The 15,476-nt window shown below is 34.5% G+C and overlaps 2 protein-coding genes across 2 annotated transcripts; both read right to left on the bottom strand.

Annotated features, from left to right (window-relative positions):
• Positions 1 to 10,420: 10,420 nt before the first annotated feature.
• On the bottom strand, positions 10,421 to 12,100 carry LOC112495982 (receptor-like protein 15). The gene has a single exon (XM_025092951.2). The coding sequence runs from the start codon at positions 12,098 to 12,100 to the stop codon at positions 10,421 to 10,423; it is 1,680 nt and encodes a 559-aa protein (XP_024948719.2).
• A 1,435-nt stretch (positions 12,101 to 13,535) lies between these two features.
• On the bottom strand, positions 13,536 to 15,095 carry LOC127898937 (receptor-like protein 56). Its single transcript, XM_052431542.1, has 4 exons — positions 14,651 to 15,095; positions 14,366 to 14,518; positions 14,028 to 14,102; positions 13,536 to 13,907 (listed from the first exon to the last, which is right to left on the bottom strand). Exons 1-4 carry the CDS (start codon positions 15,075 to 15,077, stop codon positions 13,822 to 13,824), a joined length of 741 nt encoding a protein of 246 aa, XP_052287502.1. The 5' UTR covers positions 15,078 to 15,095; the 3' UTR covers positions 13,536 to 13,821.
• Positions 15,096 to 15,476: the final 381 nt, after the last annotated feature.

Below are 15,476 nucleotides of genomic sequence, written 5' to 3' on the forward strand. Positions count from 1 at the left end.
GAACGAGATCGCGACGAGGACGCCGCGAGCTTAGGTGGGGGAGGATGTTACGGACTGCCCAAGATGCTAGCCCAATTGCCCATAATTTCGGGCTAGAGAGGCAACACAAGGCCAAGAGTGCTAGCTTGGCCCAATTCCAGAAAGTTCTAGGAAACTCTAGCACATGTGAGCTTGTAAATACTCTAGAATTCTCTATACATTTCCACCACATGTAAATTGTAGATAGTTGGTTGATTTCTCTAGAATCTCTAGAGCTTGGCAAGCGTCCCCTATAAATATGGGATGGCATTAGGCATTTTCATCCAACAACAAACACAACAACAAGCTATGTAAGCAACTCAAATATTGTAATCTCTCTTTGTGCAATACAACTTTCATATTCGGCTCCATTGCTCTCTTCTCTAGTTAGAGAAGCTCTAGGCTTACTTAGCAACATTCGACAAAGTTGTCTAAGTGCCGCATGGGTTAGCTACGCAAAATACTCATCCCGTGACATTATGCTCCAAATTCTATACTCCACCTCAATAATTAGATTTCTATATCTTATAATACTAATAAATCATCCACATTATCACCAATCTCATTATTCACCATGAACTACCAAAACACACACACACACACACACACACACACACACAAACAAATGAATTGAGGAAACGGTAAAGGCTACGCGTTTTATCTCTACAAGTCAATGCCTTGTAGGTGTCATTGTTCACCTAAAATGATCTACCAATTACAAAAATTAACTTGGGACCAATTTTATCCATTTGTTCGGAACCTTAACTATAAAAAAAGCATACTAGTCTTTAAATTAACTTTATTCCCATGCAAATGCAACTTCAAATAAAGATAAAATGATAGAAATCTTACTCCCTTTGGTGAGAAATTCAACTTGAAAGCTTGAATCATTTCCCTCTAACTCAAATCCTCTCTCTACAATTCCTACACTTAAATTCCTTCTCAAACCGAAATGAATTTGAGGATAAAAATACTCTAAAATAGCTCTCCATTTCAAGCTGTGAAAGGTCAAATTCAATTTTGGAAAAATCCTAACTCATGACAATTTTCCCTTTGTCTTCCTCCCATGCCCGTGAGCTTTTGCAAATAAGTGGTAAGTGCTTTCTTTTTTAACGAGCTTTATAGATAAGGAGATTAGCTTATATATATTCATAAGTTATTATTAATAACTTTATAAGTCAAGGTATTAAACAGATTTACTGAATACAAGAGCAAAGTTGTAGTTTATTTGGTGAACTCTGAAGGCACCAATTGTAACATCCATCTCTAGCATACATTCGGCAAAGTTGTCTAAGTGCCGCACGGGTTGTCTACGCAAAATACTCATCCCGTGACATTATGCTCCAAATTCTATACTCCACCTCAATAATTAGATTTCTATATCTTATAATACTAATAAATCATCCACATTATCACCAATCTCATTATTCACCATGAACTACCAAAACACACACACACACACACACACACACACACAAACACATGAATTGAGGAAACGGTGAAGGCTACGCGTTTCATCTCTACAAGTCAATGCCTTGTAGGTGTCCTTGTTCACCTAAAATGATCTACCAATTACAAAAATTAACTTGGGACCAATTTTATCCATTTATTCGGAACCTTAACTATAAAAAAAGCATACTAGTCTTTAAATTAACTTTATTCCCATGCAAATGCAACTTCAAATATAGATAAAATTATAGAAATCTTACTCCATTTGGTGAGAAATTTAACTTGAAAGCTTGAATCATTTCCCTCTAACTCAAATCCTCTCTCTACAATTCCTACATTTAAATTCCTTCTCAAACCGAAATGAATTTGAGGATAAAAATACTCTAAAATAGCTCTCCAATTCAAGCTGTGAAAGGTCAAATTCAATTTTGGAAAAATCCTAACTCATGACAATTTTCCCTTTGTCTTCCTCCCATGCCCGTGAGCTTTTGCAAATAAGTGGTAAGTGCTTTCTTTTTTAACGAGCTTTATAGATAAGGAGATTAGCTTATATATATTCATAAGTTATTATTAATAACTTTATAAGTCAAGGTATTAAACAGATTTACTGAATACAAGAGCAAAGTTGTAGTTTATTTGGTGAACTCTGAAGGCACCAATTGTAACATCCATCTCTAGCATACATCCCCCTCCCCCCCCCCCCCCCTCCCCCCAACAAAGAAATCTAACATGCTTATACAGATCACATACAGGATTCAAACTTTAGAAGATTCTGAACTATTTATGGCCATAGATAAGGTCAACTGACTTAGTTAGTAGGCAATGATGGAGGGTTGCTTGGTAAAGCTGCTAGATCTTTAGAAATTGAGAGATGACGGGCAGCAACGAGTGGTAATTTTTGTTTTCCCCCATAGCCTTGAACAAAGCGAGGAGAAACCATTGATTCGCTTTATGCAATGGATGGATATTATAGATCTATCTTTTTTTTTTATTTAACGGTTGTTATTATTGATTCTAGAAAAACATTTTTGGATTTGGCAAACGGAGTTTTTCCATTTTTAAAAGAAGAGTCCGAGGTTCCAAACCATACTGCCATGGCTTCCAAATTGCTGTCTTACAAAGAAGTAGCTATGGCACCACGAGGCACTCTTGATATTACAATCAACATAGTATTAGGCATAATTCCTCATTCGATTTTGTAGCATTCCGAGTCCCAGGTTCTTTCAATCAACACGAGCATATTCGAGGTACAACAAGAAGAAGTTAATTTACATCCAACAGAAACTGGAGAATAAAAAATAAGTCTAACTCTAATGAAACCGCTTGAAGGAACTTGGAAACTTGAGCATAGTTTTAGAACCAAATTGAGAATTTGAGCAAACACATACGCTGATACATAGCAGTTTGCAGAAAAGCCAACGGAATACATAACGCAGCATGACAAGTTATGCTCGGCAGAACCTTATGAACTTACTACAATGGCCTAGCACAATCTCCGACAAAATACATATTTGGAAAGCCAATAGTAGCATGCGTCAATACATCTATCAATGAAGTAGAACCACAGTCTACGCCAATAGGAGTTTATCCAAAGGATTGCAAACGAACCCAAAGTCACTGTAAAAAATGATGCACCAAAACTCCATTTTAATGCCACCATATCAATCACCGAATCGTCTTCTTCTTCTTCTGCTCCTTCTGTTGATGTTGCTGGTGGTGTTAATGTTCTTTATCGGGGAACCACAAAGATCATGGTTTCCTATATAACTGCTCTCATCAAATGTGGCGAACTGCTCTTTGTCTGGGCTTGGGCCCGACTAGTTGTTGTATGATACATTGAAGTTGGATAAAAAGTTAGAGCTCAGTGAGTTGAGGAGGAGTATGACCACTTAATATGTTGTGGGAAAGATCCAGGCTCTCTGTCATTTTTAGATTGGAGAAGCTCTCTGGTACAACACTTGATAATAAATTATTGGACAGATTCAATGCTCGAATATTTTGAAGTTTCCTAATTTCCCAGGGAATTTCTCAACTCAACTTATTGCCTGACAAATCCAGTCCCGCCATGTACTTAAGATTGCTGCCGATGAAAAATTCATATCTATTCTTTCTCTCAAATTCTGCTTCTACTCGTTGATATATTGAGACACATGGTTTAACAGGCGGTTGTAGATCAAGAATAGAATTGCAGTAATTAGTAACAACAGAATCAATGTAGAAACCGTGATACACTGTGTATTCACCAAGCAAACAATAGTCATACAAATAATAGTTAGTTCATTCTCTCCAAAATGGCACATTACCCAAGTATAAAGGTATTGACCAACCAAGTATCTTATGTGAAAGATTCATGATACGCAATTTTCCTAATTGGCACAATTCATTAGGAATATGCCCTTGTAGAGAATTCCCTCTCAAAACAAGAACATGCAGATTCGAAAGCTCATTGATCTTACAAGGAATCCTACCAGAAAATTTATTATCCCTCAAATCTAGAGTGATTAATTTAGAGCTTCTAGACAGTGCATTTGGAATTAACCCATTTATAGCATTCTTCTGCAGATAAAGGTGTTTCACTGATGAAAGATTGGAGGAAGATACCATGGACCCACACAAACTAGTTTCAGAGATGTCTATAAGCTCAAGACCTTTAAGGTGGATGAGTTGGACTGGAATATTAGCTTCCAAATAATTTTTGACATTAAAAGAACCCTAAGAGTTGAGATGTTACCAATCCAATTAGGAATATTACCAGATAACATGTTGTCAGATATATCTAACCCCTCTAATGAAGTGGAGCTCCTCAAACCATCATCCATCTTCCCACTGAAATGATTGTTGTCCAAATATAACCAATGCAAATGAGTCAAGTTCATATATTTGGGAAAAATTTGGCCATAGAAATTGTTATTTGATAGGTCTAGCAAATCTAGAGCGAAGCAGCCAAGTAACACGGTTTGCATTGGTTATATTTGGACAACAATCTTTAGGTTTCTAGAGAACTGTTTATATTATTATTACTACTCAAATTCAATGCTTCCAAGTATTTGAATTTAATTTGCTAATCCTGTATCAAGAAATAATGAACATAAGATAAATGCCATATTAATTAGATTTAGATTTTTTTTTTCCCAGTTTTGATGTATAGATATAAATAAAACTTCAAAAGCATTGAAATGTATGAGCTATTAAAAAATCATTTTTCATTCAAAGCTATAAGTAATGAAATGAAGATAGATATCATTGCTGATTTAAAAATAAATAAATTCAGATAAAAAGAAAGAGTGAAAGAAATGAGTAGGTTTTGTTAATAAATAGCGATAGAGTATGTCAAGGACTAAAACTTATTAAAGAAAGCAATAGTTCTAATTCAAATTTGATCTAGTTAGAATTAGTTATCATGTTATGCCAAGCTTCCTCAAACACAGTAGGACTCAATGAATCATAAACAGCAGAAAGCAACGAAGAAATAATACATTCACGTTCTTTAAAAGCCCCTAACTTCAATTCTTAGGAACTTTCTTCATTATATGTCACAAACACCATCGATGCCTAGTCGCAGGAAAAATATTTTTGATTGCCTTTTTCATCGCTTTGTCTTGGTCTGTAATGATACCAATGGGAGGAGAGTTAGACATGCATGACAACCACACCTCAAATAACCACATAAATGTCTCGGTATCTTCGTGTGAGATTAATCTGCATCCTAATAAAATAGATTGACCGTGATGATTAACTCCGACAAAAGGAGCGAATGGCATGTCATACTTGTTAGTGAGATATGTGGTGTCAAATGTGATAACGTCTCCAAAATATTTGTAAGCAGCCCTACTCCTCGAATCTGCCCAAAATACATTCCTTAATCGATCCTGGTCATTCAAATCAATACTGAAAAAAAAAAACCATTGCATTCTGCTTGCTTGTTCTGGAAGTACTTTAAAATTGCCATAACATCTCCTTCTCCAAGCTGTAATCGCCTAGCTTTGTCAACAATATTTCTACAATCTTTTTTCTAAAAATGACACATTTTCATATCCACTAGCTTCAACAACAATAGAATTAAAATTTCGGGCAATGTTAATTCCTGCACAATCATTCATTTCAATACGCTTTCTTATACTTGCACTAATGCTACAGTTACAAGAAAAATATCTAGCTTTGTTCGGACTCAATCCATGATTGTGCTTAAGGTTTAAAGTTCGAAGAACCCATTTTCCATCTTCATTGATACAACCTCCAATTCTAGCATCACAACCACTTTTCGCAATAGGTTTTGGCTTCAGCATATCAGTAGATTTACTTTCTGACTTGCCGCTACGACTACATGCAAACGTCGTGTACCTTACAATTCCATCACTCCCTTTCTTACTAGTTAGCTTCTTCACAGGAAACCCTTCTTGTTTACCATAGGCTTTGTAAAATTGCCACATTTCTTCATGGCTATCAAATAACATGAGTAGTGAATGTGAGGAGTAGTGCTTTTCAGCTAGAGTCAAACGTGGGGGAGAAAGAGTAAAAAAGGGCATTACTGTATGTCGTTTCTCTCAGCAGAAGCATTTTCCTTCCTTGATAATTAAAGAAAAAGAAGTGACTGAAGCAAAAGATATTGATGACCATAATTATGTAAATAAATACAAGATTTTACAATAGGTTAGACCACCAATTTTTTGCTTTTTTGTCTAATAATAATGCATCTGCTTTAACAAGTTACAAGTGAATTGAGACTTATCTTTCTTTCGCAATGTAAATTCTTGCCAAAAAATACATGTTATCTACTGGTGAATTAATTTGATAAAATAAAGGCTTAAAGTTTAAACTGAGTAAAATATTGGCGTAAAGAATGCTACTGAAAAAACACCAAATGCTTGTTAAGGTAAGCTAACAGTTGCCATTGAATGTCAAGTGATGAAAACATCAAAAACCCCATAAATATATTTGACTCCTTCAATAAAAATTTAAACGAGACCTAGTTGCAATGGAAATAAACAAGTTTTCAGCTGAGATGGCAGAAGTAATTCCTTCGCAATCAAGTGTGAAATCTCAATTTATTCTTTTTGCCCCCAAGGGCATCGTCAAGTGATTTTCAAACAATGTTCGAGGTTTCATTTGAGATAAGGGGTTAAAAAATAAATTGTTAAAAAATAAACTTCGGCTTTACTCATCCCTTTACCTTTATTAGGGGAAAAGATAAGATTAATTTTTAATCAAGCTGACATCATATGCAAATTATGTGACATCTCAAGTTACCATGTAATTTGGCTTTATAAGTGTTTTCTGTTTCTGAAAACGAAAAATAGCAAAATGGAAATGCTTTTAACTTTTGGCTAGACATTTTCAGAAACGTTTTTCATGAACAGAAAAAGTTTTTGTAAAGAGGCATTGAGCGATCAGTCTCTTATCGTGGCCTGCGGCCTGCAGTTCTCAACAATGCTCATCTGGCGTCTTTATAATCCACTTTTGAAATATAGATAAGGGTACATACATTAATTCAATTACTAGTCAAAATAGATATATTATCGATTTTCAGATTATACTTAATCTTGATAACTCTTTGGACTGAGCTTTAAATCTATAAATTCAAACTTCCAACACACCACAAATTATTTTTAGAGCCCGCATGTTGGATTATCTCCTTCAAGTTTCACTTTGATTTCTAGCTCATCATTCAAATGAGTTACTACAGTATGTCTAGCTAGTTTTGAACAAAGTACGCGAGAATATTACATCCGCTTTAACAAGAAACGAGTGAAGTAAAATAATTAACCAGATTAAGAGAGAAAAGAATGTTGAAATGTTGACTTAAATATGATTGTAAATTGATTTTGACTTATAACCGACCAAAGAAATAATTGAAGAAGCAAATTGGTTACTTTCACGTGCACGGCTTTTGGCAAAGTGAAATGTCAGCTTCGCACTTCACCTGTGAACGTACAACATTTGCTACATAAGGAAATTGCGGCGTTTCAGCCGGATTTTGAGAGTTGTTTTCAAATTTCGTATAATCAAATCCCATTTCTTTTCTTTGTATTTGTTCATTGCCACGATTTTTTTTTCTCCCACAGCTCACGTGGTCACCGTAATTTTGATAACTACTCAAACTGGGTTTCCGCAATAATTAAAGAAAAGGAAAAGTGAATGAAGCAAGAGATACTGATGACCATAATCATCTAAATGCATACAAAGCTTTACAATAGATTAGACTACCAATTTGTGCTTTTTCGTCTAATAATAATACATCTGCTTCAATAAGATACAAGTGAATTGAGAGATGTCTTTCTTTCGCAATATAAATTCTTGCCAAAAAATACATGCTATCTGCTGGTGAATTAATTTTATAAAAGAAAGGCTTAAAGTTAAAGCTGAGTAAAAATATTGGCGTCAAGAACGCTACTGGAAAGTTCAACCGTGAGCTGCAGCCGGCGGTCCTCAACAACCTGAGAAAAGGCTGACGTGTTGCGCGCCTGCCCACTACTTTGGCAGGTCTAATGGGACCCACAGTCGGATTTATAAATTAAAATAATGTACTTTTATATATTTTTAAATAAATAATAAAATATGGATAAGGATACATATATTTATTCAAATATTAGTAAAAATAGATATATTGCTGATTTTTAAATTATACTTCGTGAACCTTTTGGACTAAGCTCTAAATCTATGAATTCAAACTTCCAACACACCACAAATTATTTTTAGCCCGCATGTCGGACTGTCTCCTTTAAGTTTCACTTTGATTTCTACCACACATTCAAATAAGTTACTATAGCATGTCAGCTAGTTGGGAACTAAAAAGTGTACTTTATTCAATGACAGAATCAGAGCCATCAAAGGATTTGTCTAATTGTGGGCTGGTGCTATCAGTATTAAAGGCAATTTCCTAAAGAGAAATCCTCACCCACAATAGTAGGAGATCTCGTCTTTTATTTAATTGGTGTGTATTTTAGAGGTATCGATCTCTAAAATAGATCCCACATTGTAATATTTGTAGATTTTCACAAAGAAAAAAAAATTAATCCTACATAATCATTGTTCAATAAAATTGCAAACTTAAAAAAAAAAGTCCGGATGGTTCGATTATTAAGAGCAACCAATAAGCTGAATGGCGGGGAAAATAAGCTTAAAGAAATCCAGCTTAAAGAAACCGAACAAGCACACATACATAGAGACATATGACTATCTCAAAGGAACCAAAAGGAAGGTTAAAATAGAGGCTTCGTATTTCATATCAATAATTGATATGAAGAAGCTCTCGATTTCCAACGAGCTGTCCTCCCCGTTTCGAAGCAAGCTTAAAATTAAACGTGTATTTGATTCATAACTATCGTCAAAATCGGTGATATTAATGACAACTCACCTGGAAACTTGAGTATAGTTTTAGAACCAAACTGAGAATTTCACATAAACTGATACATACCAGTTTGCAGAAAAGCTAACCGAACACATAAACAGCACAACAAGTGGGAAATATGTATAATGAACTATAGAGGAGTAAAATATAAGGGAAATATGTGGGTGCACAGCATAATTAATTATCCAATAACAAATCTCAAAACTCTTAAGTCTTTTTATTTTTCCAAACTCCAGGACACATGCATGTTATAAAGTAGCCGGACCAACTTGTGACTCAGGATGCTTCTCTGAGTTAAATTCACGTGGATAATTAATGGTACTTGTAGTAAAAAATAAGAAAGTAATTCTTAATCATATGCGACCACTCGAAGACATAGGCCACATGATCCATAAAAATCCTTGAGAGCTTAGATTAGGAAATGATTTTAATTTGTAATTAAAATGTCACAATTACCTCAGACTTGTTAAATAGGCACTTATTATAGTCAAACCATTTATTTATAACCAAAAATAACGTAATCTGCAGTAATTTTTATGTTTTCATAGAACTTTATGATCCAAAAGCAGAAGAATTGCATCAATTTAAATTTAACATACCACTAGAAATCAGCTTCAATCCTCATTTAGTGGAGTTTTGTCCAACAATATTTGAGGCCAGTAAACATCAATTTCCCAACAATGTTCCACTACACTCTGCCTAAATGAGTCAAACTCTTAAAATGACACAAGTGAGGCAAAAGATGAGAAGCTTGATAAAAGATTAGCAGTCATGGCAAGGATAATACCTCAAGAAAGTGCAGTACAGAGGCCGAGAAGTCAGAGCTTGCAAGGCAGATGCTACTTAGCTTCATCGTAAAGTCAGTCCAGCATAATATAGATGCTCCAGGCTACGAAAATAAGTTCTAGCATTCAGAAAATTCTTCAGATATAATTGCAATTGATAGTGCTATCATAAAAATCCTTTATGAAAATGAAAGAAGGCAAAACAAACTTGGCATCTCAATCCAATGATCAAGAATAGCAAAACCCAAAAGATGTAAACCAAAAAAGTGGGGATGGTGAAGGATTTATAGTTGTCAGAAAAAGGAAAAGAAACCGACAGCAGATCGCAAATGGGGTAACTGAGATGTGCAATCATCAATCCACCTGTGCTTCCGTTCGTTAAAAGAGAGAGCAAAGTAAAAAAATGCAAACGCGTTGTCCTGTTTCTCCCAGTTTTATTCGAGAGATTTTTTACTTAATGTTAGTATTGTGGAAATGGTCAAAAAATGGAGACTTGATTGTATCATTTGGATATCCTCCCTGGATGTTCTAATAATATGTGTACAAATCGGTTTTTTATTTTGATCATTAAATAATGAGTAATTAATTAACCGATTTTCCTTGTACAAGAAATCTGAGATGTTGCTTTTATAGATAGAGTTTCCTCAAATTAATTGGTATTAGGCTGGGGCTTGTGAACAATGCTTTTGGAATGGAATTAACCCACTGATAGCTTTAATTTGCAGCTAAAGTTGCTGCACTGATGATGCTACAACCAACATAGTATTTGGCAAAACTCCTTATTTGGATTTGTAGCATTTCGAGTCTCAGGTTCTTTCAATCAACACAATCTCCGACAGAATACATATTTGGAAAGCCAATAGTAGCTTGTGTCAATACATCTATCAATGAAATAGAACCATAATCTGCGCCAATGTGAGTTTATGCAAAGGGCCACAATCAAACCCAATATTACTGTCGCATAGGTTGCACCAAAACTCCAGTATAATGCCACCATACTAATTGCAGATTCATCTTCTCCTTCTTCTTTGCCTGCTGGTGTTGCTGTCGGTGTCACTGCACTGCTGCATTTCCTCTTTATGAGTGAACCACATAGATAAAGGTTTCCTTTATAATTGTTTTCATCAAACGTGCCAAACTGCCCTTTGTCTGGGGTTGGGCCGGACAAGTTATTGTATGACACGTTGAAATTTGATAAAAAGTTGAGCCCAGTGAGTTGAGGAGGAATTCTACCACTTAATCTATTGTGGGAAAGGTCCAGGCTCTCTATCATTTTTAGATTGGAGAAACTCTTAGGTATAGAACCTAATAGTAAATTATTGGACAGATTCAATGCATGAATATTTTGAAGTTGACCAAGTTCCCATGGAATTTCTCCGCTCAACTCATTGCTTGACAGATCCAGTCCAGTCATGTAGTTAAGATTGCTACCAGTGAAAAATTCATATCTATTTTTTGTCGCAAATTCTGCTTCTACTTGTCGATCTATTGCGGAATGTTTTTCAACAGGCGGTTGCAGATCAAGAGTGGAATTGTAGTAAGTAACAATGGTAGGGTTTAAAGACAGATATTCTTTATAACCCTCAAGTAGTTCATATTCATAAGAGAAATCATCAATTCTTTCTCTCCAGATTGACACATTACCCAAGCATGAAGGTATTGACCCATTAAGTCTGTTCTGCGAAAGATCAATGATACCTAATTTTTTTATTTGGCATAATTGATTAGGAATACGTCCTTGCAGATAATTTCCTCTCAAAAGAAGAACATGCAAATTCGAAAGCTCATTGATCTGATGAGGGATCCTACCAAAAAATTTATTATCCCTTAAATCTAGAGTCATTAATGCAGAGCTTCTAAACAGTGCATTTGGAATTAACCCACTAAGGGCATTCTTTTGCAGATAAAGGTGCTCTACTGATGAAAGATTCAAGGAAGCTATCATGGACCCAGATAAACTATTTTCAGAGATGTCTACAAGCTCAAGACTTTCAAGATTGTTAAGCTGGACTGGAAAATTACCTTCCAAATGGTTTTTTGACATTAAAAGAACCCAAAGGGTTGAGATGTTACCAATCCAATGAGGAATATTGCCGGATAACATGTTGTTAGATATATCTAATGCCTCTAATGAAGTGGAGCTCAACAAACCATCTTTCATCTTCCCACTGAAATGATTGTTGTTCAAATATAACCAACGCAAATAAGTCAAGTTGAAGTAATTGGGAAAAATTTGGCCATAGAAATTGTTACTTGATAGGTCCAACATATCTAGAGGGAGGCAACCAGAGACTATAGGTCGGGGTAATTCTCCTGAAAAGTTATTTCTAGACAAATCCAGTATAAGTAGCTGTTGCATCTTGCCCATTGAATAAGGAATATCACCTTCAAAAGCATTTTCTGACATATCCAAAGACTCCAATTTCTGAAGGAAAATACCCATATTCTGTGGTAGCTTACCAGTGAAATTGTTACTGGAAATATCTAGAAGACGAAGCATATCGTGTTTGGCATTTGGAAGTAGTGGAAGAATTCCTGAGAATGAGTTATTCGCCAAAGACAAAGTTTGTAATCTTGAGTTGTTTTGCAATAACCAAGCTGGGAAATTTCCAACCAACTTATTGTGAGAGAGGTCAAGGAATCTTAAGTGGTATTGGTGTAAAAGAAAAGTAGGACTGACATTTAAATTGCAGTTGGATAATTGGAGAACCTTCAAACAATATGTAGGGAGCCAGTTTTCAGTTTTCACTTGCAACATATTGTTTCTTGATGAGAGCAGCAAGACCTCAAGCCTTGAATGATTAGCTAATGAACTCAGGGGGAATGTGCCTTGGAAATTGATGGAAGAGAGATCCAAATATTCAAGTGATGTGAGGTTGGTGATTATAGAAGGCAAGTTTCCACTTAACTGATTGTAAGAAATATCAAGAACTTTGAGATGGATCAAGTTGTTGAAACATTGAGGCAGCTGACCCTCAAAATTATTTGCTCCAAGATTCAACTCTAAAAGATTCTTCAAGTCACATATTCCTAAAAATGAAAGTAAAAATAGAAGGCTTCCAATTTCATAGAATGAAACTCCTATAAAATGTAGTGTTTTGTAGTTTTTAATTATGGCAAATTCAATCGTAAACCCAATCTAAGACTTATAAAAAAGTCATAAAATCAAATTGTCTAATTATTTTGGTCAACGTAAATAACATTATCCATTTAATTCTTATATAATGTGATGTTGATTGCAAAAGTGTTTCAATTAACCTTAAAAAAAAAAAAAAAGAACGATCAACACTTCTTTTCATCATAATCAGCTGCTGCTTTATTGTTTAAATTAAAATTATGATTTTCTCTGGAATAATTTGATACTTCGTCTTGTTTATTGGATATTGGTATTCTAATCTCTAAATTAAAATTATGATTTTTCAGTTGTTTTCTTAAATAATAGTTTGTCTTAAAATACACTTAAATTTGTCTTAAATTTTTTACTCCTCTCTAGCATAAACAAAACATGTTTGAAAAGAATTTACCGGAGGAAAAACAAAAAAAGAAGGAAAAAAGAACTTTTCTTCATAATCTAGGAAGTAGCTACCCACAAACGGTTTGTCATTATTTCAAATATTCAATTATCATGTTTCAACATAAAAACACCGAGTAGATTGTTTGCTTCGGTTTCTAGAAATCTGTTTATATTATTATTACTCAATCTAACGCTTCCAAGTTTTTGAATTTGGCTAATTCTGCGTCAAGAACTAATAATGAGGATAAATAAAAAATTTTAATTAGATTTGGGAGTTTTGTCTTAATTCTTCTATATAGTTTTGATATATACTTATCCATAATACTTCAAAAGCATTGAAATGAAAAAGCTATTGAAGACTTCGTTTTTCATTCAGAACTTTTCTATTAAAAGAATCAGAAGAAACGGAGAGAGTGAAAGAAATGAGGGGAGTCAGGACTCAGCAGACAGTGGTAGGGTTTGTCAAGTACTAAACTTCATTAAAGAAAGCAGTGGCTCTAATTCAAATTTGAGCATGAGCTAGTAGTTGATGGAATATGCCGGCTGTCTCGAATCAAAATAATGAAGAAGGGGAATTCAAAATTATATTAAAATTAATTAAGTTAATATCCCGAAAGGGATTCAGAAAAAGAAAAAAGAAAAAAGAAAAAGGCCATAACATTACAAAAAAGAAAAGAAAAGAAAAAAACTAGGAAATTAAATAGAAGTTATGATTGTTGCAGTATACCTTGAATTGTAGTTATTCCACAATCTCTAAGATCCAATGTTTTCAAGTTTGTCAGATTTGCCAATCCTACATGGCCGATAAAAATGAAAATATTGTTTCAAAATTATTGTAGAGCGATGAGATATCTGTGTTTGATAAACATCTTGGTAAATTTGCTTCTTAACTGTGTCTCAGTACATAGCTTACCTAGCCTTGTTAAAGAGCCCCATATTGGGTTATCACGTAGATCCAATAGTTGCAGGTTTCTCAAATTTGATAATCCTGAGGACATAAATTAATGTTGATTAAGACATATAAATAGAGAAATTCTCAGATCAAGATGCTAAATGTAAATTTCGTGCAGATTCATTATTACACTATATGGTGTTAGTGTATTTCCATTCTATTAAGTATAATACTACATAATGTAATAGCAAATCCACACGAAATCTGCATTTAAGCATATATAAGTTTTTCTCCCTCGATGTGTGTGTGTGAGCAATTAAGTTGCGCCTTACATATCTTGTGGCCTGGAATGTATATACCTTCTATGGTTCTGGAACCTTCAATGTTATTGTCCCGCAGAATCAAAGTGGTAAGTGATATCAGTGAAGTCGATGGTAATATGCTGTCATTGAAGTGATTAGCTTCAAGATTTAAGATCTTCAGCTGCTTCAAGCTCCCATTGCTGTCGTAAGCTGCTAATTGCATGCACTATTAGTAGCTCACTGACATTAATTTTTCTTTTAAAACGAATATGCAAATTGTATATCAAAAACCAAAATAACAATAATACTAATGGACGAGAAAGATATATATGATGTACACACCTCTATTCTCATAGAAACCTTCAAACGCATTGAGAGATAAGTCGAGGCTTTGCAATTCTTCAAAAGGATGAAACAGTGAGAAATTCATAAGTGAAACTCCAAAAAGAGAGTTATAAGAGAAGTTGAATTTGGCTGTATCATTAAGCAAGAGATGCATCACCCGTCTTGTAGTGGCGTTGCACTTAACTCCATCCCAATCATTACAACAATCAGACGACATTCCATCATCATCAACCCATGAAGTAAGAATTTCTTCTGCATATTCCGTATCACTGATCGATATAAAGAAGCTCTTGAGTGCCAACAGACCAATCCTCTCTTTTTGCAAGCAACATTTGTATCCATGCATTTGCATCAAAACAATAATCAAAATCAGTGACATTGAAAACTTAATCAAGGTAGTTTCCATTGCGAAGCAACTTTTCATTTGGTTAATTTACTCGCTCTTAAAATAATACGTGCAATAATGAAGAAATTCAATAATTATACTAAACATTTATAGACCTTGCAAATTTATTGGTTAAGGATTACCGCTCGCGCCAACTCAAATCAACTAAGAAGAAATATCTGTGGCGATATAATTTTGACCATAGACTTGCAAATTATACACAAACCCTTGATTTTATGTGAAAATAATTTTATGAGACTTTTGGGAAAAAAAAGGCATGTTTGACTAATTATGAAACTAAGGAAATCATATTTGATCATGTAAACATATTTTGAGGATTTCAGTGTCTTTTCCCTTCATTTTCTTATCTACTTAATTGATGTCTTTTCAATTTATATTAGAACTTAATGAGACTTTCGGAAGAAAGCCATGCTCTCG

The sequence above is a fragment of the Citrus sinensis genome, chromosome 7, assembly GCF_022201045.2.
Source record: "Citrus sinensis cultivar Valencia sweet orange chromosome 7, DVS_A1.0, whole genome shotgun sequence".
In the NCBI taxonomy this organism is placed as follows: Eukaryota; Viridiplantae; Streptophyta; class Magnoliopsida; order Sapindales; family Rutaceae; genus Citrus; species Citrus sinensis.

What these genes read in the sequence shown, in the direction of transcription:
- LOC112495982 (XM_025092951.2), bottom strand. Translation starts at nt 12,100, where the DNA reads ATGCTTCGTCTTCTAGATATTTCCAGTAACAATTTCACTGGTAAGCTA.
- LOC127898937 (XM_052431542.1), bottom strand. Translation starts at nt 15,077, where the DNA reads ATGAAAAGTTGCTTCGCAATGGAAACTACCTTGATTAAGTTTTCAATG. An exon ending in AGGTTTCTATGAGAATAGAG is followed by an intron (nt 14,519 to 14,650) that starts GTGTGTACATCA and finishes TGCAATTAGCAG; the next exon opens with CTTACGACAGCAATGGGAGC. An exon ending in AGGTTCCAGAACCATAGAAG is followed by an intron (nt 14,103 to 14,365) that starts GTATATACATTC and finishes TTATGTCCTCAG; the next exon opens with GATTATCAAATTTGAGAAAC.